Genomic DNA, 25,015 nt, shown 5'->3' on the forward strand with positions numbered 1-25,015 from the left:
AGGGTGGTGAATCTCTGGAATTCTCTGCCCGTTGAAGTGGTGGAGGCTGCCTCGCTAAATATATTTAAGACGCGGGTTGATAGGTTTTTGATAGGCAAAGGGATTAAGGGTTATGGGGAGAGGGCGGGAAAGTGGAACTGAGACACGACAGATCAGCCATGATCTTATTGAATGGCGGGGCAGGCTCAAGGGGCTAGATGGCCTACTCCTGCTCCTATTTCTTATGTTCTTAAGATCCAAGCTGACAAGATAAGGCCTTTCATCCCATCTTGGGTTTGTTCTGACGCTTGATCTTAGGCAAAGGAGATGAGGCCCCAACTGAGGCTGTGAGGAGCCTAATTTATTGACCACTTACCGGCCACTTCTTGCTCAGTTTTTCACGCAGAGAGTGATGGGTGCCTGGAATGCACTGGCAGAGGAAGTGTTGGAAGCCGGCACATTAGCAACATTTAAGAGGCATTTGGCCGGGTACATGGATACGAACAACAAAGATCAAAGAAAATTACAGCACAGGAACAGGCCCTTTGGCCCTCCAAGCCTGCACTGACCATGCTGCCCGACTGAACTAAAACCCCCTACCCTTCCAGAAACTATATCCCTCTATTCCCATCCTATTTATGTATTTGTCCAGACTCTCCTTAAAACTCACTATCATCTATAAAATAATAAGGGGAACAGATCAGCTAGATGGGCAACATCTTTTCCCAAAGGTAGCAGAGTCTAAAACTAGAGGGCATAGATTTAAGGTGAGAGGGGAGAGGTAGGAAAGGGTCCAGAGGGGCATTTTATCTCACACAGAGGGTGGTGAGTGTCTGGAACAAGCTGCCAGGGGTAGTAGTAGAAGTGGGTACAATGGGCCAAGCGCGGATGGTTGGGATTAGCTTAGGGGTTTTTAAAGAAAAAGGGCAGCATGGATAAGTTGGGCCGAAGGGCCTGTTCCCATGCTGTGAACTTCTATGACTAAGCAGCTAGGGTACGGAATGCGCTGCCTATTCAGCTGCTAGGAGCTAGTTCAAGAGTATACATACGGAGAAAAATAATTTGCAGGACCAGAGGGTACGCGTGGGGCAAATGGGGTGGTTCTTTGAATGAGTTGGTAAAGCTCCTTCTGTGTTGTATTAATGAATCTATATTAAACGTGCTCACTTTCACCGGGAGCTCGGCTCGATAACCCCCTGTGTTGACTGTCAGCCTGGCGATACCATCAGCTTGTGTGGTTGATTGGCTGTCTCCACTATTGACTTTCACAGGGACTCCACTGGCTGGTGAACCATCGGGATTCGTCACAAAAACCTCAGATAAGGGGGAACAAGAAAGAAAAACAATCTTTATCCCATTCCACACACAGCAAAGATACAGCACGGTGAAGGAAAAGGCATTGGTGAGGCCACAGCTGGGGTCTCGCGCACAGTTTTGGTGCCCGTGTTTGGGGAAAGATGTAGTGGGTTTGGAGGCAGCTCAGAGGAGGTTCACTAGATTGATTCCAGAGATGAGGGGTTTGTCGTGTGAAGAGAGACTGAACAGTTTAGGCCGATACTCTCTGGAATTTAGAATATTTGATTTGAATTATTATTGTCACATACAGTGAAAAGTATTGTTTCCTGTGCGCTATACAGACAAAGCATACCGTTCGTAGGGAAGGAAAGGAGAGGGTACAGAATGTAGTGTTAGAGTCATAGCTAGGGTGTAGAGAAAGATCAATTTAATGCGAGGTAGATTCATTCAAAAGTCTGACAGCAGCAGGAAAGAAGCTGTTCTTCAGTAGGTTGGTACGTGACCTCAGACTTTTGTATCTTTTTCCCAATGGAAGAAGGTGGAAGAGAGAATGTCCAGGGCACATGGGGTCCTTAATTATGCTGGCTGCTTTGCCGAGGCAGTGGGAAGTGTAGACAGAGTCAATGGATGGAAGGCTGGTTTGAGTGATGGATTGGGATACATTCACAACCTTTTATAGTCTCTTGAGGTCTTGGGCAGAGCAGGAGCCCATACCAAGCTGTGGTACAACCAGAAAGAAAGAAAGAATGGGGGGAGATCAAATTGAGGTATACAAGATGACAAAAGGTATGGATAAAAGATGACAAAATGACAAAAGGTATGGACTTGGAGCGGATGCTTCCTCTTGTGGGCCATTCTAGGATGAGGGTCACAGTCTTAGGATAAGGGGCAGCAAATTTAAAACAGAGAAACTACTTCTCCCAAAGGGTTGTGAATCTGTGGAATTCGCTACCCCAAAGTGTGGTGGGTGCTGGGACAGTGAGTAAATTTAAGAAGGAGTTAGACAGATTTTTAATTGGTAATGGGGTTGAAGGGTTATTGGGAGAAGGCAGGAAAATGGGGATGAGGAGCACATCAGCCATGATCGAAGGGCAGAGTGGACTCGATGGGCCGAATGGCCTAATTCTGTTCCTTCATCGTATGAACTTATGAAAAGATGGAAAGAGAGGCATCTGTACCATAAGACTAAATGGCATTCCAGGCTTGTAATATTTGGGGGTCTTCTTGAAGAATATGGTATATGGCGAGGTTACTATTTTTATTCCCACTTTTTCTGCTTCCACCATGTCACTACCTGTATCATAAAGAGACAAATTGGAAAGAAAGAAAATTCTATTAGACACAAAATTCCAGAAGTGAAATATTTCTGCTCTGGACTGACTAAAATATAACACAAGTGCAAAACATCACTGGTGTGCTGTTTCCCACAGAAAAATGCAGAGAGATAATGTAATGTCCCAGATATATTAAGGATTGTGAGTTTTAAACAAAAAGAAAAAGATTTGGTTTGCACACGGAGATTCAAACTAACAGAATCAGATTTATTCTTGGAGATCCAGACAACAAACTGAAACCGTGCAACACCCTTATGACATCGCCATCAAATCTTGTGACTGGCCCTTAAAAATAATCATGCAACTACTCAAATATATAACAGAATAAAATTCACAAACTTATCTAAAATTATGTAAAGAAACTATAGGAAATTATTTAAATTTTTTAATGTGTATACTAATCTTAATTTAAGTATTTTATGATATGGTAAAATATTTTATTTTATTGGGAACAATAGTACAGTGGTAATGGATGAGTAATCTAAAACATTTTTAAAAGTTCATTCATGGGATGTGGGCATTGCTGGCTGGGCCAATGTTTGTTACCCATCCTTGAGGGCAGTTAAGAGTCAACCATCTTACAGAGAGTGTAGAATTGCATGTAGGCCAGACCAGTTCCTCCATCAGTCAGTTGTTAAGTATATGCAAGATAATCATAAGATAATGGAGGAATATAGGGATCCAATGGGATGGAATTGAGTTAGAAGGTTGCTATTGAATAGAGAAGTTGCTCCAAGGCCAAATGGCCTACTCCAGCTCTTCACAAGATTATAGAATTCCGATAGTGCAGAAGGAGGCCATTTGGTCCATTGAGTCTGCACCAACAACAATCCCACCTAGGGTCTATCCCCGTAACCCCACATATTGAACCCAGCAATTCCCACTAACATACATATCATTGGACACTAAGGGACAATTTAGCATGGCCAATCCCCCTAGCCTGCACATCTTTGGAAACTAAGGGGCAATTTAGCATGGCCAATCTACCTAATCTGCACATCTTTGGAGTGTGAGAGGAAACTATAGCACCCAGAGGAAACCCATGCAAACACAGGGAGAACATGCAAACTGCACACAGACCCGAGGCTGGAATTGAACCCAGGTCTCTGGTGCTGTGAGGCAGCAATGCTAACCACTGTGCCACTCCTATTCACCATGTTCCCATAAAATAAACCCATGATGGCGGACATCTATAAACAAGGAACAGTACAGCACAGGAACAGACCCTATGGCCCACCAACTGTGCCAACTCAGATGCCTGTCTAATTGAATATTTCCTTGCCTCTGCTTGGTCCATATCCCTCTATTCCCTGCCTATTCAGGTATCTATCCAGATGCCTTGAGCGTTATAGAATCTGCTTTCACCAGCCCTTTCAGCAGCGCATTCGAGGCAGTCCCCACCCTCTGTGTGAAAAACTGCATTGATTCAACAGGTAAAGATAAATACTGATGGATCATTTTTATGAATGAGATTGTCCTTCAACTGTAATAAGATACACGGTATATACACACCTGTATATGTTATAACGCTGGCGGTAACATAGAGTGAATATCCCACATATTCCTCAAGGTTTGGAACGCTGCGCTTCAATACTTCCCTTGTCAGAGAAGCTTGTCCTTTCCCATTTACAATCTGAAATCGAATAGCTTAGATCAGTAATCAGGACCCGAATTTAAATTACTTTCTTTTTTTTCCCCGGTTCTGCTGTGCACCCTTCATACCAATGAGTGGCACAATGGTTAGCACTGCTGCCCCACAGTGCCAGGGACCCAGGTTTGATCCCCAGCCTCAGGTCACTGTCTGTGCGGAGTCTCCCCGTGTCAGTGTGGGCTTCCTCCGGGTGCTCCAGTTTCCTCCCACACCCCAAAGATGTGCTGGTTCGGGTGGATTGGCCATGCTAAATTCCCCCTCAGTGTACCCGAACAGGCACCGGAGTGCAGCGAACAGGGGATTTTCACAGTAACTTCTATGCAGTATTAATGTAAGCCTACTCATGATACTAATAAATAAACTTAAAAGCTTAAACAATCTACACTGGACACTGAATATTTAACAGAAATATCCATCGACTTTCTAAGCCCCGACTCTTAAATCATATAATATTGCATAGTTCAAAACTGAGATAACTCTGTCATACAAAATGAACAACTATTAACAACCATAGAATCCCTACACTGCATGAAGTGGTCATTTGGCCCATCAAGTCTGCACTGGCTCTCCAAGAAAGTATTCCATTCAGGTTCCACACCCGCCCTATCCCTATGACCACATCATTTATACCATAATACTCCCCACTTGCCTGGATGGGTGCAGCTCCAACAACACTCAAGAAGCTCGATACCATCCAGGACAAAGCAGCCAACATGATTGGCATCACATCCACTCCCTCCAGCACTGACATTCAGTAGCAGCAGTGTGTGCCATCTACAAGATGCACTGCAGCAATTCACCAAAGATCCTTAAACAGCACCTTCCAAACCCACATCCAGAAGGACAAGGGCAGCAGATACATGGGGAACACCACCACCTACCTGCAAGTTCCCCTCCAAGCCACTCACCATCCTGACTTGCAAGTATATCACTGTTCCTTTGCAGTCGCTGGGTCAAAATCCTGGGATTCCCTCCCTAACAGCATTGTGGGTCAACCCACAGCATGAGGACTGCAGCGATTCAAGAAGGCAGCTCACCACCACCTTCTCCATGGGCAACTAGGGATGGGCAATAAATACTGGCCAGCCAGAGATGCCCATGTCCCAGAATTGAATAAAGAAAAAATATTTACCATGGCTAATCTTCCCAAACTGCACATCTTTGAACACTAAGGGACAATGTTAGCTAATCCTTCTAACTTGCACATCTTTGGACTCTAAGGGGCAATTTAGCATGATCAATCCATCTAACCTGCATATCTTTAGACACTAAGGGGTAATTTAGCATGACCAATCCATTTAATCAGCACATCTTTGGGTACTAAGGGGACAACATTAGCACGGTTAATCCATCTAACCTGCACATCTTTGGACGCTAAGAGGCAATTTAGCATGGCCAATCCATCGAATCGACGCATCTTTGGACACTCAGGGACAATTTAGCAAGGCCAGTACACCTAACCTACACACCTTTAGATATTAAGGCATAATTCAGCATGGCCGATCCACCTAACCCGCACACCTTTCCCTAAAAGAGGCCTAACCTACACATCTTTGGTCAAACAATAAAGGACTATTCTTTACCATTGCAGTGTTAATCCACAAAGAAAGGAATTACTTTTTTCTTGAGCTAATTCTTCAATACAAACACTGCTCAATCCATATGAATGTGCTAATACTAGGACATGTTCTAAATTTCACGTATAAATTGGTCTTTACTTACAGGTACTGACTGAATCGATGAAGGAATGCTTCTCTTTTCACCGTCCTTCATTATTCCAAACAGAACGAATGCACGGCCCTCGACAGGTTCTCCATACGTGAATCTAAAAAAAAATTAGATAAAAGAGTTAGAACATCACAGAAGCAAACTCTCCGGAAAGCCTGTTCTCCGTTAGAAGGATGCACTAACCTTGCTGTGATTGCAACGTCCAACTTGACATCATCAACGTAGAAAAACTGTTTCTCCGTCTCCAGAATAACTTCGAAACTTGGGAGCACTAATAAAAACACACCAAGTTAAAACTACCTTCAAGGAAACGCTGGTGACTGCAACAGTGAAACCCAGACAGATTTACCGTTCCAATCTGTTGTGCTTCTGAAACATTTTGAAAATAGTTTGCATGAATATGGTGGACATCCCAAAACTTTACAGCGGGAATCTCCCATCGCGACCTGCAACTTTTCTGCCAGGTCTGGTTGGGGGACGTGCGTCGCCAGTCTTGTTCCGGGATTTGCCCACGCTCCAGGAACGCACCTCCCAGAGCCAGCGAACAGCCACCAGTCAGATCACATAGAACATAGGAAAACTACAGCACAAACAGGCCCTTTGACCCACAAGTTGCACCGAACGTGTCCCTACCTACTAGACTTACCTATAACCCTCTACCTTAATACGTTCCTTGTACTTATCCAAAAGTCTCTTAAAAGACCCTATTGAATTTGCCGCCACCACCGCCAGCACCCGATTCCACACACCCACCGAGTGAAAATCTTACCCCTGACATCTCCTCTGTACCTACTCCCCAGCACCTTAAACCTGTGTCCTCTTGTGGCAACCATTTCAGCCCTGGGGAAAGGCCTCTGAGAATCCACTCGATCAATACCTCTTTACACTGGAAGCCGGCAGGGAAGAGGGCTAAGTCATTTGAGGCTTTTTTTAATATATTTTAAATGTATTTTAAATCTAATTATTGGGAACTATCCGGTCCGCATTGAATCCCCCACCTCGCCAGGAGGACTTCATTCTGGCAGGGTTCAGACTAGCTCCCCACGTCTGGGGAACTAGCGGGAGACCCTGCTGGAACGAAGGGGGCGGTAATCACGCCCCCCAGGGGATTGGGCAATGGGGCAGGGGTTGGTGTCCCCTGGGCATGGGCACTCTGGCAATACCAGCCTGTGCCCCCGGCACTGTACATGAGGCAACATCCCCACGCCCAAGAGGGTACGTTGGCGTTGCCCATCGGGCAGTGCCAAAGGAGCAGGCCGATTGTGGGCGGGGCCTAGGGGCAGTCGGTGGGGGTGGGTGGTTCCTGCTTCTGCATTGAGTTTGGTCTGGGATGGGGGGAGGGAAGTGAATGGGGCGGGCTGGAAGGGTGAGGAGGGTGGGAGGATCGCTACTCTTGGGAGGGGTGTGGGCTGGATATCAGGGCGCTGTGGGGTGGGAAGGGTCAGGGCCAGCCCGGGAATTGCTGTAAGGGCCGCGATTGAGCCATGGCGGGGGGGGGGGCACTGGAGGGGCAGCACTGCGGGTGTCCCAGGCTGGCCAGCAAACAGGAAGACTGACAGATCCGGACTACTGCACGTGTGCAGAGCTCCAGAACCGTCAAACTCCAGGGCAAAAATCTCCCGCCCCCCCCCCCCGGGTTTTTAATGAGATTCCCAAATGGGACCTCTGCAGTGCACAGAGTGCGGAGATTCGGGGGAGAAGCTGAACTGACAAAACAGTCGGGATCTAGAACTTTCCCGCCAATTCGGCACTTTTGGGAGAATCAAGTTTGACCGTCATTCTGTTACACGTCCAAATATTGACTCAGAAACACAGAAGCTAGAAGCAGGACAAGGCCATTCGGCGTATGTTTTCAAGCATGGAAATTTGGTGAAGGAATAAGCAGTTCAAATACCACATCAATCCAATGGTTTTTACCTTCTAGAAACTATATCCGCACCTATCCAGCCACCATAATTGGTGACCATCGAGGTTAGCAGTCAAAACTAGACGATGAACCATCGTGGAACGTAATCTCAGGTCTGTTAAACCCTGAGACAAACCAAGATGCTGATCAGGTAGAATCCCCGCCGTTTACAGTCCTGCCCAAACAATTCCCACCGGGATTAGAAATCCAGGACATCAAATCCCTTATAGCCAGGGGCTCAGGTAAAGAGCAATTTGTTAGATGTGTCCACGGGGGCTTTTTGAGGGGGAGACGTGCTGTCCTGTGTTTGAAATTGACAGTCTCACCCTGGGGAAGAAGCCTCTGACTATCCACCCTACCTACACCTCTCATCATTTTGTATGACTCTCTGTAAATAACAAAGTATTACATTAATTAAATTTCCTCACCGTATTCCTTCACTTCAAATTCAGTTGTGTAGTTTATGTGACTGGCATCCTTGTAACTTGCAGCAATCTTCCAGACTCCAATGCTGGGGAAATACACCAATCGGTAATTTCATTTTAAATATTTGCATTATGTATGTGTGAGATCTACCAATCATAAATCTACCAACTACCTAACCCGCACATCTTTGGAGTGTGATGGGAGACCGGAGCACTCAGAGGAAACTCACGCAGACACGGGGAGAACGTGCAGGCTCCACGCAGACCCAAGCCAGGAATTGAACCCAGGTCCCTGGTGCTGTGAGGCAGCAGTGCTAACCCACTGTGCCACCGTATGGGAGGGGCGATTCTCCCAAAAAAATTCTAATTGTCAAATTCAGGTAATTCACTCTGTTTTTTTCTCAGTGGAACTTCAGAGAAGAATCTCCCGCACTCTGTGCGCTGCAGAGTGCACGAGTGTAAACCATGTAAAGAATCAGTGGACAGGGTCTATTTCCGCTGGAGAGGCCGACAGCACAGTGCTGAGCGAGCTATTGCGCACGCGATGATCTGTCAGCATCGAGGTCTGCACATGCGCAGTAGACCCGCACTGCCGCCTACTGATCGCAAGCTATCTTGATCACTGGCCAGCCCCGCAACCCCCTCATCATTGTCCCTCCGCCCCACTCATGGCCTGGGCCCAGCCTTGATCCCACCACCCCACAGCTATGATAACCCTCCTAGTCCCCTCACCCCACCCACCCCCCCAACCTTCTAGCCCCAACTCTGGCCCTGCAGTGCTGACTGACCCTCCCCTCTCAGCAGGCTCCACCCCCCCCCCCCACCTGCCCCACTGCCAGTCTCGACCCCACCCCAATGCAGTCTGGAATCCCGCCTTGTAGTGCTGACCCCCCCCCCTCCCAAGCAGGCTCCACCCACCCTCCTATCCTGTTACCCAGCCTCGATCGCTGGCCTCTCTCCCTCTGCTTGCTCTCAAAATGTGGAATGGCAGTGGGACCCCCCCCCCCCGCCCGTCCAGCAACCCCCACCAATCACCACCCCCCCAGAGGTCCTGTCCCCATCAGACCCTGCCTCATTAGGTCCCACCCCTTGCACAGTCCCATGCCCAGCGGGAAGTGCCAAGCTACCCCCCCCCCCCGGGCATTGGCAGTCTGCCCCTTGGACAGTGCCAGGGAGTCCAGGGTGGCACTGCCAAGTTGCCAATGCCCGGGGGCAACCCCCACCATGCAACCCTCTGCTGGGCCCCAATTTGGCCTCCCCCCCTCTTCACTGGGGGTTGGGGTGCCAGCTCCCCGTTAGTTGGGGCGGGGGGGGGCTGTAGCAAACCGTGCTGTAGTGTAACACTCCCTGGAGTGGGGGGAGAGGCTAGTGAGGGGGAGGTTAATTATAATTAATTGACATTAAAATGTCCTCTTGATTATATAGTGCAGCTCCATGCCTATCACCGGCTGGGAGCTGACGGAAATCCAACACTGGGGGACACGCTTGGGGCCAGACACGGATGACACTAATCCAGACCCGCTAAAAAATCAGAGTAGCGGGATGGGAGAATCATTCCCAGGGTCGGGATGGGAACTGGGTGGGTTAGTCTGTCAGAGAGTCGGTGCAGGCTCAACGGGCTGAATGGCCTCTTCCGCACTGTAGGGATTCTATGCTTCTGCAATGATTATAATTCCATCACACCTACAGTCTTGTTAAAGTTAGCTAAGACACATAAGAAATAGGAGCAGGAGTAGGCCACCTAGCCCGTCGAGCCTGCCCCGCCATTCAATAAGATCATGGCTGATCTGAAGTGGATCAGTTCCACTTTCCCGCTTTCTATAACCCTCAATTCCCTTGTCTGTCAGAAATCTGTGTCACAAATTTCAGGCATCAGACAAATTTCAGACAAATCTCTGTCACAATCTCAGACACAAGTTTAAATTCCAGACCTTGTGTATCATCCAAGACTTATTGCTAAATTACACACTGCCACATCGATGATATGTTTTGTCCCTGATCTCTCCAATTGTACTGCATTGTTTGCACTTACTTCACAATTTCGGGCATTTTAAAGCTTTTTCCCGTAATGCCAGCATTGTTGATCGCAACTTCATCTCTGTACACGTTAATACCTTGCGGATTCTGAAATGATTGAGAATGATTGTCAATAAGTACCCTGCCCTGAGTTCAGTGAAATAATTGAAAGCGGGGCTGAGTTTCAAAACATTTTGCACGTTTGACTGAGCAAATTGATTGGGGCGGCACAGTGGTTTGCACTGCTGCCTCACAGCGCCAGGGACCCAAGCTCAATTCCCCGGCTTGGGTTACTGTCTGTGTGGAGTCTGCACATTCTCCCCATGTCTGCATGGGGTTTCCTCTGATTTCCTCTCACAGTCTGAAGTATGTGCTGGTTAGGTGTGTTGGCCATGCCAGATTCTCCCTCAGTGCAGATACCCTTCCCCAGAGGACATTAGTCAACCAGATGGGCAGAGTGGTTAGCACTGCTGCCTCACAGTGCCAGGGACCTGGGTTTGATTCCCCAGTTTGGGTCACTGTCTGTGTGGAGTCTGCATGTTCTACCCATGTCTGCATGGGTTTCCTCCGGGTGCTCCGGTTTCCTCCCGCAGTCCAAAGATGTGCAGGTTAGGTGGATTGGCCATGCTAAACTGCCCCTTAGTGTCCAAAAATGTGCTGGTTAGGGGCATTGGCCATGCAAAAGTACTCCTTAGTGTCCCGGGATGCATTGGTTAGAGGCTTTAGGAGGGTAAATATGTGGGATTACAGGGATAGGGCCTGGGAGGGATTGTTGTTGGCACAGACTCGATGGGCCAAATGACCTCCTCCTGCACTGTAGGATTTCTTAAAAAAAAGATGGGTTTTTCCAACAATCAACAATGGTTTGGAAGGTGCTGTCTAAGGATCTTTGGTGAATTGCTGCAATGCATCTTTGTAGATAGTACACACTGCTGGTACTGAGCATCGGTGGTGGAGGGAGTGGATGTTTGTGGATGTGGGGCTGCTTTGTCCTGGATGGTGCCAAGCTTCGGGTGTTGTTGGAGCTGCACCCATCCAGGCAAGTGGCAAACATTCCATCACACTCCTGACTTCGAAACATGGAATAATAGAAACCCTACAGTGCAGAAGGAGGCCATTCAGCCCATCGAGTCTGCACCAACCACAATCCTACCCATAGCCCCACTTATTTACCCTCTAATCCCCTTGACACTGAGGGAGAGTTTAGCATGGCCAATCCACCTAATATGCACATCTTTGGACTGTGGGAGGGAGCACCCAGAAGAAATCCACGCAGATCTAAGAGAACGTGCAAACGCCGCACAGACAGTGACCCAAGCCGGGAATCAGACTTGGGTCCCAGGCACTGTGGGGCAGCAGTGCTAACCACTGTGCCACCGTGCTGGCCCACTTGTGCCTTGTAGACAGTGAACATTCTTTTGTGGAGTCAGGAGATGAATTGTTCGCTGCGGTATTCCTAGCCTCTGACCTGCTCTTATAGTCAGTGGGTTTACATGGTGAGTCCAGTGAGTTTCTGGTCAATGGTAACCCCAAGGATGTTGATAGTGGGAGAATTCAGTGATAGTTACACCATTGCATGTCAAGGGACTGTAGTTAGAATGTCTCTTTTTGGTGATGGTCATTGCCTGGCATTTGTGTGACCATGGCAAATTGTCCTTTAGTGTCCAAAGATGTGCAGGTTAAGCGTATTTGCCATGTTAAATTGACCCTTAGTGGCCCAAGGTATATAAGTTAGGGGAATTAATGGGTAAATATATGGGGGTACATCCTGAGTAAGTTGCTCTGTGGGAGAGAAGGTGAAGACTCAATGGGCCAAATGGCCTCCTTCTGCACTGTAGAGATTCTATGATTCGATGAATGTTAAGCTCTGGAATTCCCCACAAGATCTCCGCCCCTCTACTTCTCTCTTTCTCTCCCCTCCTTTAAAACATGTCTTAGAAACTACCTCAGCACCCGCCCTAACATCATCTCAAGTGGACTTGACTTTTATCTGATCGTGCTGCTTTGGGATGCTGAAGGTACTATATAAATGAAAGTTATTGGTGTGACCCTGGTTGAAATCGGGTCATTCAAAACTGCCCAGGGATTAGAATGGACACCTGTCTGTTTCAGCCTCTTAAAGAGGCCCTGGTCTGGGACCTGTGATCTGAAGCTTCCCAGATAAGAAAAGCTGTTTACACCTGTGGAGACAGCATGGCTCTGATTTGTATGGTTGCTATGTAGTGGTGCATGCCAAATGAACTTAGTGTAGTGGCATCGTTCAAAAGTAATTTCATTGGATGTTCGAGCCATGTGATCAGTTTCTGGCTACACAATTGGCTGGATGACAGAGAATTTTCCAGAAGTGAGTGGAGAATTGTGGATAAGGAGGCTTGTGCAGTCCCTTGTTTGGCAGCGATAAGTCGAAGAAACCAACCATCGCAAGGAGAAGACTTGTGCCCTGAAGGATGCTTCAGAGAAGGAGAAGATAGATTCTACATTGAGGATAATCCTTGGCCAAGGTTTCCCTAAATACAGTAGTATGTACTTTCGGTTAAATAGTTAAAATTGATGTACAGTTAAAGTGAAGTTTAAGAGTTAAAGTTCAGTTGATAGTTGATGTTCAGTTAGAGTTAAAGTTTGGTTAAAGAGTTAATGAGTTGTAACTGTTTATGTTTGAGTTGGTACTAGAAGTGTTAAATAAAGACATAATTGAATTCCTGCCTTTAAACTGGAATGCTTAGAAGATGTTTAAATTAAAGCTGTATAACAAAATGAATGTAACTTACCAGAAAGTTAACAAGAATGGGTCTTGTGATAGGTTTCATTTCATTGTTGACAGATAGTAAACGGTAAAGAACTAAAGAAATTAGAAAACAATGATTAATCCAGTGATAAAACTTTCAGATATTTTTACTTGTGTGCTCTGAAATACACATTCAAGAACAGATAAAATCACAGGATAAATAACCCTACTAAATGTATAAAAATATCAATGAGTGAAGTCTGGCTTGACATTTGCCAGAATTTAACCATCCCACCTGTCACGGGACGTTGCCCTGGTATGGCGGGCATTAGCTACGAGGAGAGATTGGAGAAACTTGGTTTATTCCCCTGGAACGACGGAGGTTGAGGGGAGACCTGATAGAAGTCTACAGGATTATGAGAGGCATGGACAGAGTGGGGAAGCTTTTTCCCAGGATGGAAGAGTCAATTACTCGGGGGGCACAGGTTTAAGGTGCGAGGGGCAAGGTTTAAAGGAGATGTAACAAGCAAGTTTTTTTTACACAGAGGGTGGTGGGTGCCTGGAAGATGTTGTTTAAGATGTTGCTGCTATGGGGGGTAGTGGGAGCAGATACGATAATGAGTTTTAAGGGGCATCTTGACAAATGCTTGAATAGGACGGGAATAGAGGGATATGGTTATGGAAGGGACGGGGGTTTTAGTTCAGTCGGGCAGCATGCTCAGGAGGGCCAAAGGGCCCGTTCCTGTGCTTTAGTTTTCTTTGCTCTTTGGGAATTGGGGCAGGCAAGGGATGGGCACTGGAAAGGCCTGTTGCCCTCAGGCCAGATTTTGTGGTTTTGGGTCAAGAGAGGCCATAAAATCCCACCCGTGGAGTCTGCACGTCCTCCCCATGTCTGCATGGGTTTCCTCTGGGCACATGTGCACACGGGCACACACACAGATACAGGACACACACACGTGCACACACACACACATGCACAAAAATGAACTTTTGATTCGGAAAGTCTGATGGAAACTACATTCCAGTGGCTCAGGAAGAATTGCTTTTCTAAGATTGAGTTGGGAGCATTGACATTCTGTAGGGAATGTGAACGCATCGCAGATAAAAGAGAGATAGGAACTGCAGCAACCAATCTAATCCAGCCACTCAGGAATAGGACCTGAGTTCAATTCCTGGCTTGGGTAACTGTCTGTGTGGAGTTTGCACATTCTCCCCGTGTCTGCGTGGGTTTCCTCCGGGTGCTCCAGTTTCCTCCCACACTCCAAAGAAGTACAGGTTAGGTGGATTGGCCGTGCTAAATTGACCCTTAGTGTCAGGGTCTTGAGCTAGGGTAAACGTATGGCCATAAAATCCTGCCCCGTGAACAGGCAGCTACGTGCCTGAAGGTTTCCTGTCAGAATATAAGCAATCCAAGGATCTCTTATATCTCCCTACACTCGGCAACAATTCAAAATACTGCAGCCGTGTTATTAACTTTTGTATTTTAAGCCGTACTCTTCAGAGCATTTGCCTATTAATGTTGATTAACAGCTTACGTTGCCCTTCAAGTGTGTTGGTTATGTCACACGGGAAGTTAAGGCAGAGCAGGAGTGATCAGGCGAATTGGGGAAGAAAGCCTGAGGGGCAGTATGGCCAATTCTATTCCTTTTCTTAGGTTACACTCCTGGTTCACAGAATTCAACCAAGTTTGAATTTGAAAACCAATCCAGTCATCATTTCCAGAAGACGCTTTGTGTGAAGAAATGTATTTAACATAGACACCATCATTCCTGAATTTGGAAGGATTCCATTTCCATTCAAGGTGATCTGAGCTGATTTGAGTTATTACTGTCACACGTATTACTATACAGTGAAAACTATTGTTTCTTGCTATACAGTCAAAGCATACCCTTTACAGAGAAGGAAAAGGAGAGAGTGCAATGTTACATCATAGATAGGATGTAGAGGAAGATTAGCTTAATATATAGTAGGTCCATTCAAAAGTCTGACAGCAGCAGGGAAGAAGGTGTTCTTGGACAGAATTTTACCAGCACGTCCGCCCGAATTTCGAACGACCCTTCCCGAGGCCAACAGAGAATGCCGTTCTCCGAGCCTCGCTCACCCCCAGAATTGGGACAGGCGTGCCGGTAAAATCCCAGCCCTCGAGTCGGTTGGTACGTAACCTCAGAACTTTTTATCTTCTTCCCAATGAAAGAAGGTGGAAGAGAGAATATCCTACTGGTATTAGCCTAGACTATTAATCTAGAAACTCAGCTAATGTTCCGGGGAACGGGTTCAAATCCCACCACGGCAGATGGTGAAATTTGAGTTCAGTTAAAAAAAAATCTGGAATTAAGAATCTACTGAAGACCATGAAACCATTGTCAGAAAAACCCATCTGGTTCACTAAGGTTCTCTGGGGAAGGAAATCTGCCGTCCTTACCCGGTCTGGCCGACATGGGACTCCGGAGCCACAGCAATGTGGCTGATTCTTAACTGCTCTCCAAGGGCAACTCGGGATGGGCAATAAATGCTGACCAGTTAGCGATGCCCATGTCCCATAAATGAATAAAAAGAAATTTCTCAACCTGACGAATAATGGCTTGGTCACCCCATTTTTCATATCCCACACCTTCACTTTACAGGGGGCCACATGCAGCTATACTTACCAGTTTGAGTTGGGGTATAGATTGGTTTATCAGTCTGGATAAATATGTGTCCAATTTGATATGAAATAAGGATATTTCTCTTCAGATGGAAAGCTGATGATAACGCTTCCAACACCACGTACTGGGGCAATGGACTTTCTGTTGGAATTCTATTTCTGGGTATCTGGAAAGGAAACATATAGAAAAATATATAATAAATTAATTTTAGCTTTACAACTGATGCTATTGACGAAAAACTCAACTGTTGGAAATTTCTTAAATCTTTACCGGCTTATTTTAATTATAATAAAGTCTAATTTCAACTCATTCTCTGGTCTCTCACTCTAGAATAGGCTAACCACTGTGCCATCCCATTTCCTTCCCGAGAACATAGAATCATAGAGTCAGAGAGGTTTACAGCATGGAAACTGGCCTTTCAGCCCAGCTTGTCCATGCCTCTTTTTTTTAAACCCCTAAGCTAGTTCCAATTGCCCACATTTGGCCCATATCCCTCTATACTGGTCTTACCCATGTAACTGTCTAAACACTTTTTAAAAGACAGCCCCTACTACTACCTCTGGCAGCTTGTTCCAGACACTCACCATCCTCTGTGTGAAAAAATTGTCTGTGTGGACACTCCTGTATCCCTCCCCTCTCACCTTAAGCCTATGACCCCTAATTTTAGACTCTCCTACCTTTGGGAAGAGATATTGACTATCTAGCTGATCTATGCCCCTCATTATTTTAAAGACCTCTATAAGATCACCCCTCAGCCTTCTACGCTCCAGGGAAAAGAGTCCCAGTCTATCCAGCCTCTCCTTATAACTCAAAACATCAAGTTCCAGTAGCATCCTAGTAAATTTTTTCTGCACTCTTTCTAGTTTAATAATATCCTTTCTATAATAGGGTGACCAGAACTGTACACAGTATTCCAAGTGTGGCCTTGCAATGTCTTGTTCAACTTCAACAAGACATCCCAACTCCTGTATTCAATGTTCTGACCAATGAAACCAAACATGCCGAATGCCTTCTTCATTCAAAAGTCTGACAGCAGCAGGGAAGAAACTGTTCTTGAGTCAGTTGGTACGTGACCTCAGACTTTTGTATCTTTTTCCCGATAATAAGGAATGGCATTCTAATTTTTGCTGGAAGGTAGGTTGCAATTGGCCAAAGTAAAAAGGTGTATTAATGTAATTGGACCATCCAGTTTGGGCGGGAAGGTCGAATCTTTGGAAATATATAGATATATATAAATATATATCTCTTGAGCTCATGTGATGTAAGTTCAGGGAGAAATTGGATTTCTCTGGTTGTGTCCCTTCCAATACATATTGGTTAAAGAAAGAATGGATTTAACTGCATACTGTCTTCCGCAAGTCTTTGTGTTAGCTGTGTTCAGCTGAATACAAGACTCCCCAAGGGGGATAGCCCAGGGAATCCCCTTCCACAGCATCCACCGAGTTTTGCTATTATTAAACGCGCTGTTATCTTGGTAGCAGGATCCAAGACGGTGTTTGCCAGGTAATTCTAAATGCAACTTTGGAGAGTGACGGAAGCGTGGAGCAGACGAGCGTCAGGGCTTAACCTTCAATTCACTTACTTTAATGGGCAGGGAAAGGTAGCCACGATCAGGTGTTAAAGTTCCATTGCTTTGAAATATGTTGCTACTTTGAGGGAAAAATTGCAAATGCACGTCAACTCTTAAGTTTGAGTTGATACCGTGGGCTTCCACCACTGCATTCTCCTCACTGTCAACCCGCAAAATGTTTGGAGCAGTCAGTACGTATCTATCAGAAGAAGCAAACAAATACCAGTCAGCAGTAATAAGTACAATAAGCTCTAGTATCAATGTACCCAATTGGTTTTAGGATTGATTTAATAGGAATATGGGAATTAGAAGCAGTAAAAGGCCATTCAGCCCTTCGAGCCTGCTCCGCCATTCAATCAGATCATGGCTGTTCTCTCCCTGGCCTCAAATCCACTTCCCCACCTGTTCCCCGTATCCCTTTTCTAAAATCAGAGATATATCCATCTCCCTCTTGAGCCCATTCAGACTCCACTGTGCTATGGGGCAGTGAGTTCCACAAATCCACCACCCTCTGTGAGAAGTAGTTCCTCCTCATTTCAGTGTTAAATCTACTGCCTCCCAACCTATACCTGTGACTTCTTGTTCTAGATCTATCATTTCTTCCAAAATGGATAATTCACACTTATCCACAACAAATTTTGGCCCATTCTTTTATCCATTTGTGGGACATGGGCGTCGCTGGCTGGCCAGTATTTATTGCCCATCCCTAGTTGCCCTTGAAGCTGAGTGGCTTGCTAGGAGGCCAATTCAGAACACAGTTGAGAGTCAACCACATTGCTCTGGAGTCACATGGAGGCCAGACCGGGTAAGCTTTCCTTCCCTAAAGGACATGAGTGAACCAGATGGGTTTCCTCCAGGTGTCTGGTTTCCCACCCCCCCTACCCCCCAGTCCAAAGACATAAAATCAAGTCAAAATGTATCTATTACTGTCACAAGTGGGCTTACATTAACACTGCAATGAAGTTACTGTGAAAATCCCCTAATTGCCACACACCGGCACTAATTTGCGTATGCTGAGGGAAAATTTAGCATGGCCAATGCATCTAATCAGCACATCTTTCAGAATGCGTGAGGAAACCAGAGCACCCGGAGGAAACCCACACAGACATGGGGAGAATGTGCAGACTCTGCCCAGACGGTAACCCAAGCCGGATATCAAACCCAGGTCCCTGGCGCTGTGAGACAGCAATGCTAACCCCTGTGCCACCATGCTACCCTGTTACCTCATCAAGAGTAGCGAATGCAATAGGCTAAGGGTGGGATTTTACCACCTTGCTTGGGCAAGGTTTTGGTGGTCGGATCATCACCTGTGCCCATCCCGCGGCTGGCGAGGTGATAGCGTTCCGGCTTAGATGTCCAAATGTACGGACATTAGGATTGTCCATGCTAAATGTTCTCACTGTTGGGGAACTAGCTAGAGTAAGTTCATAGGGTTATGGGGATAGGGGTCTGGGTGGAATTGTGGTCGGTGTAGACTCGATGGGGCGAACGGCCTCTTTCAATGATTCTATCTGGGGAAGAGTGATTTTCATCGTGGGTACTTGGTCTCAAGTATCAACTTGCTTTGTGTTTCATTACCATTGCTTCAAGTCAACCTGAAGTGTTGGTGAACATTCGGATATTTAGGCTGGATCTCTACCACCTGGCCTGCCACGAAATGGGAGTAGGCGAGGGTCTGGCAACGGAAATCTGAGCAAGGCCATAAAACCTCACCCTTAGTCTACTGCATTCAATGGCCCCAATGTGGTCTACTGTACCTCAGAGAGGTCCAAACCCAGATCAGGCGACTGCTTTGCAGAACACCCTCGGTCTATCCGCAAACAGGACGCAGACCTTCCTCCTGCTTCCCACTTCCGCACACCGCCCGGCTCTCCTGTCCATATGTCTGTTCCTTGGCCTTTTGCAATGTTCTAGTGAACCCCAATGTAAACTGGAGGGGACGGCACAGTGGTAGCACTGCTGCCTCACAGCGCAAGGGAACCACATTCAATTCCAACACCTCATCTTCCGATTGGGTAGTTTACAGCCTTCCGGACCGAACACTGAGTTCATCAGAGCATCAACAGTCTCCTCCACCTTCACCCCATTTCCTTTTCTTTAATTTCATGTCTTCTTCTCATCTCATTCATCCACTTTTATCACCCTTCTTTCTCACGTCCAACTTTCCACTTCTCCACCCCAGCTCTCCTTTTTGCCCCCCTCTCCCGCCCCCCCCCCACCTTCACCACCCCTCCTTCAGGAGGAGTGCCTTACCCATCCGTACCTCTGTCTGCCCATTCACACATCTGATCACTTAATGGACACTTTTAGTACCTTTCCCAGCCCTTTTCATCCTCATTTACATTCCCTTTGCCCTAATATAACCTCTCCCCACCCCCCCTTCACAAATCTTTTCTGATTCTCTTCGCTCTCAGCTCTGATTAGGGGTCATCCAGACCCTTCATTCTCTCTCCACAGATGCTGTCAGACCTGCTGAGATTTTCCAGCATTTTCTGTTTTTGATTCAGACAAAGATTATTCTCCAAGTAGCACGGTGTCCCAATGGGTTTGTTCCATCGCCATCAGAACCAGCGGAACAGAATTATATTTCATTCCCCATGTGCAAGAGGATCCAGCTAGTTTTTCGCTACTAAGAGGTAGGCGGCCATTTCCCAGACCATGAAATTTCAGAGAGACTGTCTCACGAGGCAGTGATGCTAAAGTTCAGATGTAGAGATGCCAGCGTTGGACTGTGGTGGGCACAGTAAGAAGTCTCACAACATTAGGTTAAAGTTGAACAGGTTTAAATGGTAGCACGAGCTTTTGGAGCACTGTTCCTTCCCCAGATGACTCACCTGAGGAAGGGGCGGCTCTCCGAAAGCTCGTGCTGCCCAATAAACCTGTTGGAATTTAACCTGCTAAAGTTCAGAACATCCGATCATCGCAAACTTCAGCTGGTAAAAGAAAGGGAAAAGGCTGAATGTAAGGATAGGAGGCCACTACAAATCCCTCTGATAATCCAGGGTGATTGATGCAGATTCCTGGGGCTTGCTATCGCAGCGCCAGGAATGCATGGAATATTGGTGAGTTCTTCCAAGGAGCCCAATCCCATGTCATCACCCCATCCACACACAGGCAGGGCAGGAGCAGCTTCCAGGAGCAATGACAGGGGAGGTACCTCCCTGTAATTTTATATTCCTCCTGGCTTTAAGCAGAATTATGGGGGAAGAGTTCTGGCCTCAGTGGCAATCCTAAGAAATGAATGATCTCAAAATGACGCCAGTAGCTCTTACTGTTTCTAAAATCTAGAGGGCAAATTTTCCCATCCTGCCCCACCACGCGAATCGTGACGGGCGAGGGGCGGACCATGGAAAGGTCCGATGACCTCGAGCGGGATTTTCCGGTTTGGAAATTCCCACCCTAGATCTGTGATGGAGAAAGACCTCAGTCTTTCTTTAGTTTATTAGCATAGGTTTACATTAACACTGCAATGAAGGAGGCCACGTGGCCCATCGTACCTGTCCCGGCCCTAGGAACGAGCTATCCAATTAGTGCCAGAAAGAGATATCTGAGAAAGGGCTGGATTCTTCAAAAGGCACCGGGAAGCTGGCCAAATTACGTGGTGCAAAAGAACCCGGAAAACATCGCTCTCCTCCCACTTCTTGTGAGATCCCATTCGGAATCTGTCCGAGGGAATACATTCGATGGTATCGAAAACATTTAAATGGAATGTGGAAACATTCCCTCGTACTTACAGTGGATTACATTGGACAATTGCAGGAAGGAAGACCAACAGAGCAAGTAATAGAAAGATGCTCCTCATGATGATGGACTGTTTCACTGAGACAAATCCTGCAAAATCATTTCATCAGCTCAATTCAACCTTTGATTATTTAACAGTTGGGAAATTTGCCCTGCTGTTTGCCCTTCAAGACAGGCAAATATTCACTTGTTTAGATAAGAGTTAATTTAACAACAGTCTGGCGAAAATCCAGGAACAACAGGCATTTCCCGACATTCGGTGACTTTTTGCCTGTATTCGAGGTTGGACTTTGGCAAACAATGAGAAGGGGGTAGAATTACAAGGCCACGTTAGCCATTAGAAGGAAAATAAAATGAGTCGAGGCTTGGAGACCATGTCGAATGTCAAAGAAAGTTTTTATTCCACGTGGATGAAGGAGAGCTGATCTTGGGCCTGAAAGGTTGCCTCTCTGCCCATCGTAGATTCGTAAAGGGTATTATTGGGTGGCACAGTGGCACAGTGGTTGGCACTGCTGCCTCACAGCGCCAGTGACCCAGGTTTGATTCCCGGCTTGGGTCACTGTCTGCGTGGAGTTTGCACATTCTCCTCGTGTCTGCATGGGTTTCCTGCGGGTACACCAGTTCCCTCCCAAATTCAAAGACGTGCTGGTTAGGTGCTTTGACCCAAACAGGCGCCAAAGTGTGGCGACTAGGGGAATTTCACAGTAACTTCATTGTACTGTTAATGTAAGTCTACTTGTGATGAAGAAATAAACTTTATACTTTTTCGAGTTGCAAAGGTTTACATTATCAGAGTAATTCCTTGAATTGGATACAAGATGGTTCTTTTAATCTCATTATGCAGACTGCATTGTTCAGTACACCCCTGTTAATCATTCCTCTGGACAATTCCGTTTGCCCGATGAGAATGTCAAAGAATTGCCCAACTGCAAATTTCAAGACATTGCTTTCAGGCAGACCTCGAGGTAGAGATAATGCCACAACTGGAACTCTTACAAGCAAGTCACCAGCATCAAAATTTTTACTCCAGGAGGGCAAGAGAAACTGCTTCCAACACAGCAGGCTTTCTAATAATAGGGAGAGAGACACACACACAACCTTCAGCCAAGAGTCCACACACCTTCTAATTAACCAGCAACCAACAGCCAATGGCAGATGGTGGAATTTGAATTCAATTTAAAAAATCTGGAATTAAGAATCTACTGATGACCGTGAAACCATTGTCATTTGTAATAAATACCCATCTGGTTCACTAGCGTCCTTTAGGGAAGGAAATCTGTGTCCTTACCTTACCTGGTCTGTGTGCTGTTAAACCTTTGAAGTGGCCTGGTCACATTAATTCCCATGCCCCCTGGACACCTTGAAACCTTCAAAGTCACAGTGCCAATCCATTCTGCAGAAGCCTCAGTTGTGAGAAGACCTCTTTGAAGTCCTCTGACTGATAGATGACAGTTTTACTAGAGGGATCCCCTTTTGCAACCTGAATAAGCAGTAGGTGCAGCCTGGGCAGTTTGTACTGCTCTGAATGACAGCTCCAGACAGCTCAAAGACAAAACTATTCTGTTTATATAAAAATTCTGTTTGCATATTTTATCATTTAATCTCTTATTAAAAGCACTTCAATGGAATCTTTTACTCTCCCAGTTCTTGTTGGAATGCAGATATATCAACACTACTTGATCTTACCCAAGACTTACCTGGGTTGCAACTCGCCAAAGCATACATAGCACATGACAGGTTTAACATTATCTAATAGAAGTTGAGTTTAACCCTATTGTTGATACAATTGAGTAATCCTCAAGAATTTCTTCATTCCATCGGCCCTATTTAGTCAAACCCATTCTTTAAATGTTACATTTTCTTTTAGGTCTCTGAGCCTTCCTGGAAAGATCAGATGCCTTGAAAAGCTTTGTGTTCATTCAAGTCCATGCTCCAGTGCCTTTAACAAGCCTTTGATTGACAGGTTGGACCAATTACGCACGAGGCAGGAGCTTTTAGTTTTCCTTTCACTTCACAGTTGAATGCATTTCAAGTACTTGGTTTCGTTCCCAGGAGGTTTTGCTTCCTCTTTTCAAACCGTAATGTTGCAATCAGAAAAAGAGGAAGCAAAACCTCCTGCCTGGTGTGTAATTGATCCAATCCGTCAATCAGAACAAGAATGTTTATAAAATATCTCAGCAGACCTCTCTTTCCTGATTGAAGGACTATCAGGCACCTACCTCCTTTGAACGTGGATCTTCCTTGGCAAGCTTAGTAAAGCTGAAGTTAAAGTTTATTTATGAATCACTAGTAGGCTTACATTAACACTGCAATGAAGTTACTGTGAAAATCCCCTAGTCACCACACTCTGACACCTATTCGGGTACACTGAGGGAGAATTTACCATGGCCAATCCATCTGACCAGCACAGCTTTGAAGTGTGAGAGGAAACTGGAGCACCTGGAGGAAAGCCACGCAGACATGGGGAGACTAAGCAGGCTCTGCACAGACAGTGACCCAAGCCAGGAATTGAACCCAGGTCCCTGGTGCTGTGAGGAGGCAGTGCTAACCACTGGGCCACCGTGCTTCCCAATAGATCTGTGCACCTCCCCACCAATTTCTGGCCAGAAGTCCAATGTTGAGGGATGCTAGCTAGGGTGTAGAGAAAGAGCAACTTACTGCAAGATAGGTCCACTCAAAAGTCTGAACAGCTTCTTCCCTGCTGACGTCAGACTTTTGAATGGCCCTACCTAAGTTGACCTTTCTCTACACCCCAGCTATGACTGTAACGCTACATTCTGCACCCCCTCCTCTCCTTCTCTATGAACGGTATGCTTTGTCTGTATAGCGCGCAAGAAATAATACTTTCCACTGCATGTTTAATACATGTGATGTGGAGACGCCGGCGCTGGACTGGGGTAAAACAGAAAGAAATCTCCCAACACCAGCTTAAAGTCCAACCTGTTAATACATGTGACAATAATAAATCAAATCAAAATCAAATAGCGCGAGCCCCGCAAATTGGCTGATGCGAGAATCTCCCAACCTGCTGTGCTAAAAGCTCAGCGGGATGGGAGAATCACAGCCCACGTCACAGTACAGGATATTACTTCAAAGAGGAGGTGGAGGAAATGCTGTGTGTATTGGTCAAAAATACACCTCCAGTGACCGTCACTGAAATTCCCTGTCTGTGACCTTTACGGTTATCAGATAAGAGTTATCTTTTAAACCAGTTTCACTCCAGGCAACGTCACTGTGTACTCTCCCTGAAAGGTTTTGCTCGGTTCAAAGAAATCAATCATTTGCTATTTGACCGGAAAGCTTTGTTCAATTCAGATTCACATGATATTTCTTGCTGCCGTCATTGAAGGAACAAAAAGCTAAGTGTCACAGCCGTTAACCATCAGAGTTTCGGCAAAGGCTTCCAGATCCTCACGGAGCCGCCGGTAGCGATGGTCTCGACACTCAGCTTCTTCCAGCCACTGCTCAACCCAGGTTCCAGCTCCGATCAGGTAGCTCACCCTGAAACGAGTTTTAAGTTTTATTTATCAGTGCCACAAGCAGGCTGACATTAACGCTGCGATTTAGTTACTGCGAAAATCCCCCTAGTCGCCACACTCCCGTTCGGGTACACCGATGGAGAATTTAGCATGGCCAATGCACCTGGCCAGCAAGTCTTTCTGACTGTGCGAGGAAACCAGGGCACTCGAAGGAAACTCACGCAGACCAAGACCACGAGAAATTACAAAAGGGTCGTGAATGTAGCCCAATCCATCACGCAAACTAGCCTCCCATCCATTGACTCAGTCTATACTTCAACAAAGCAGCCAGCATAATTAAGGATCCCACACACCCCAGACATTCTCTCTTCCACCTTCTTCCATTGGGAAAAAGATATAAAAGTCTGAGGTCACGTACCAACCGACTTAAGAACATCATCTTCCCTGCTGCTGTCAGACTTGTGAATGGACCTACCTGGCATTACGTTGATCTTTCTCTACACCCTGGCTATGACTGTAA

General features: G+C 46.2%; 1 protein-coding gene across 1 annotated transcript in view; it reads right to left on the minus strand.

Annotated features, from left to right (window-relative positions):
- The window catches only part of LOC145360885 (complement C3-like), a 94,676-nt gene extending 73,599 nt beyond the window's left edge, over nucleotides 1-21,077 (minus strand). Inside the window, exons 1-11 of the mRNA XM_080216386.1 lie at nucleotides 21,010-21,077; nucleotides 17,288-17,474; nucleotides 15,709-15,871; nucleotides 13,104-13,174; nucleotides 10,352-10,443; nucleotides 8,323-8,405; nucleotides 6,172-6,259; nucleotides 5,983-6,085; nucleotides 4,122-4,242; nucleotides 2,454-2,569; nucleotides 1,147-1,293 (exon numbers count right to left, since the gene is read on the minus strand). Of these exons, the coding sequence (XP_080072512.1) occupies nucleotides 1,147-1,293; nucleotides 2,454-2,569; nucleotides 4,122-4,242; nucleotides 5,983-6,085; nucleotides 6,172-6,259; nucleotides 8,323-8,405; nucleotides 10,352-10,443; nucleotides 13,104-13,174; nucleotides 15,709-15,871; nucleotides 17,288-17,474; nucleotides 21,010-21,077 (1,239 nt within the window). The remainder of the gene's footprint in view (nucleotides 1-1,146; nucleotides 1,294-2,453; nucleotides 2,570-4,121; nucleotides 4,243-5,982; nucleotides 6,086-6,171; nucleotides 6,260-8,322; nucleotides 8,406-10,351; nucleotides 10,444-13,103; nucleotides 13,175-15,708; nucleotides 15,872-17,287; nucleotides 17,475-21,009) is intronic.
- Between the last annotated feature and the right edge of the window lie 3,938 nt (nucleotides 21,078-25,015).

Source organism: Carcharhinus amblyrhynchos, chromosome 33, assembly GCF_965287045.1.
Source record: "Carcharhinus amblyrhynchos chromosome 33, sCarAmb.v2.hapA, whole genome shotgun sequence".
NCBI lineage: Eukaryota > Metazoa > Chordata > Chondrichthyes > Carcharhiniformes > Carcharhinidae > Carcharhinus > Carcharhinus amblyrhynchos.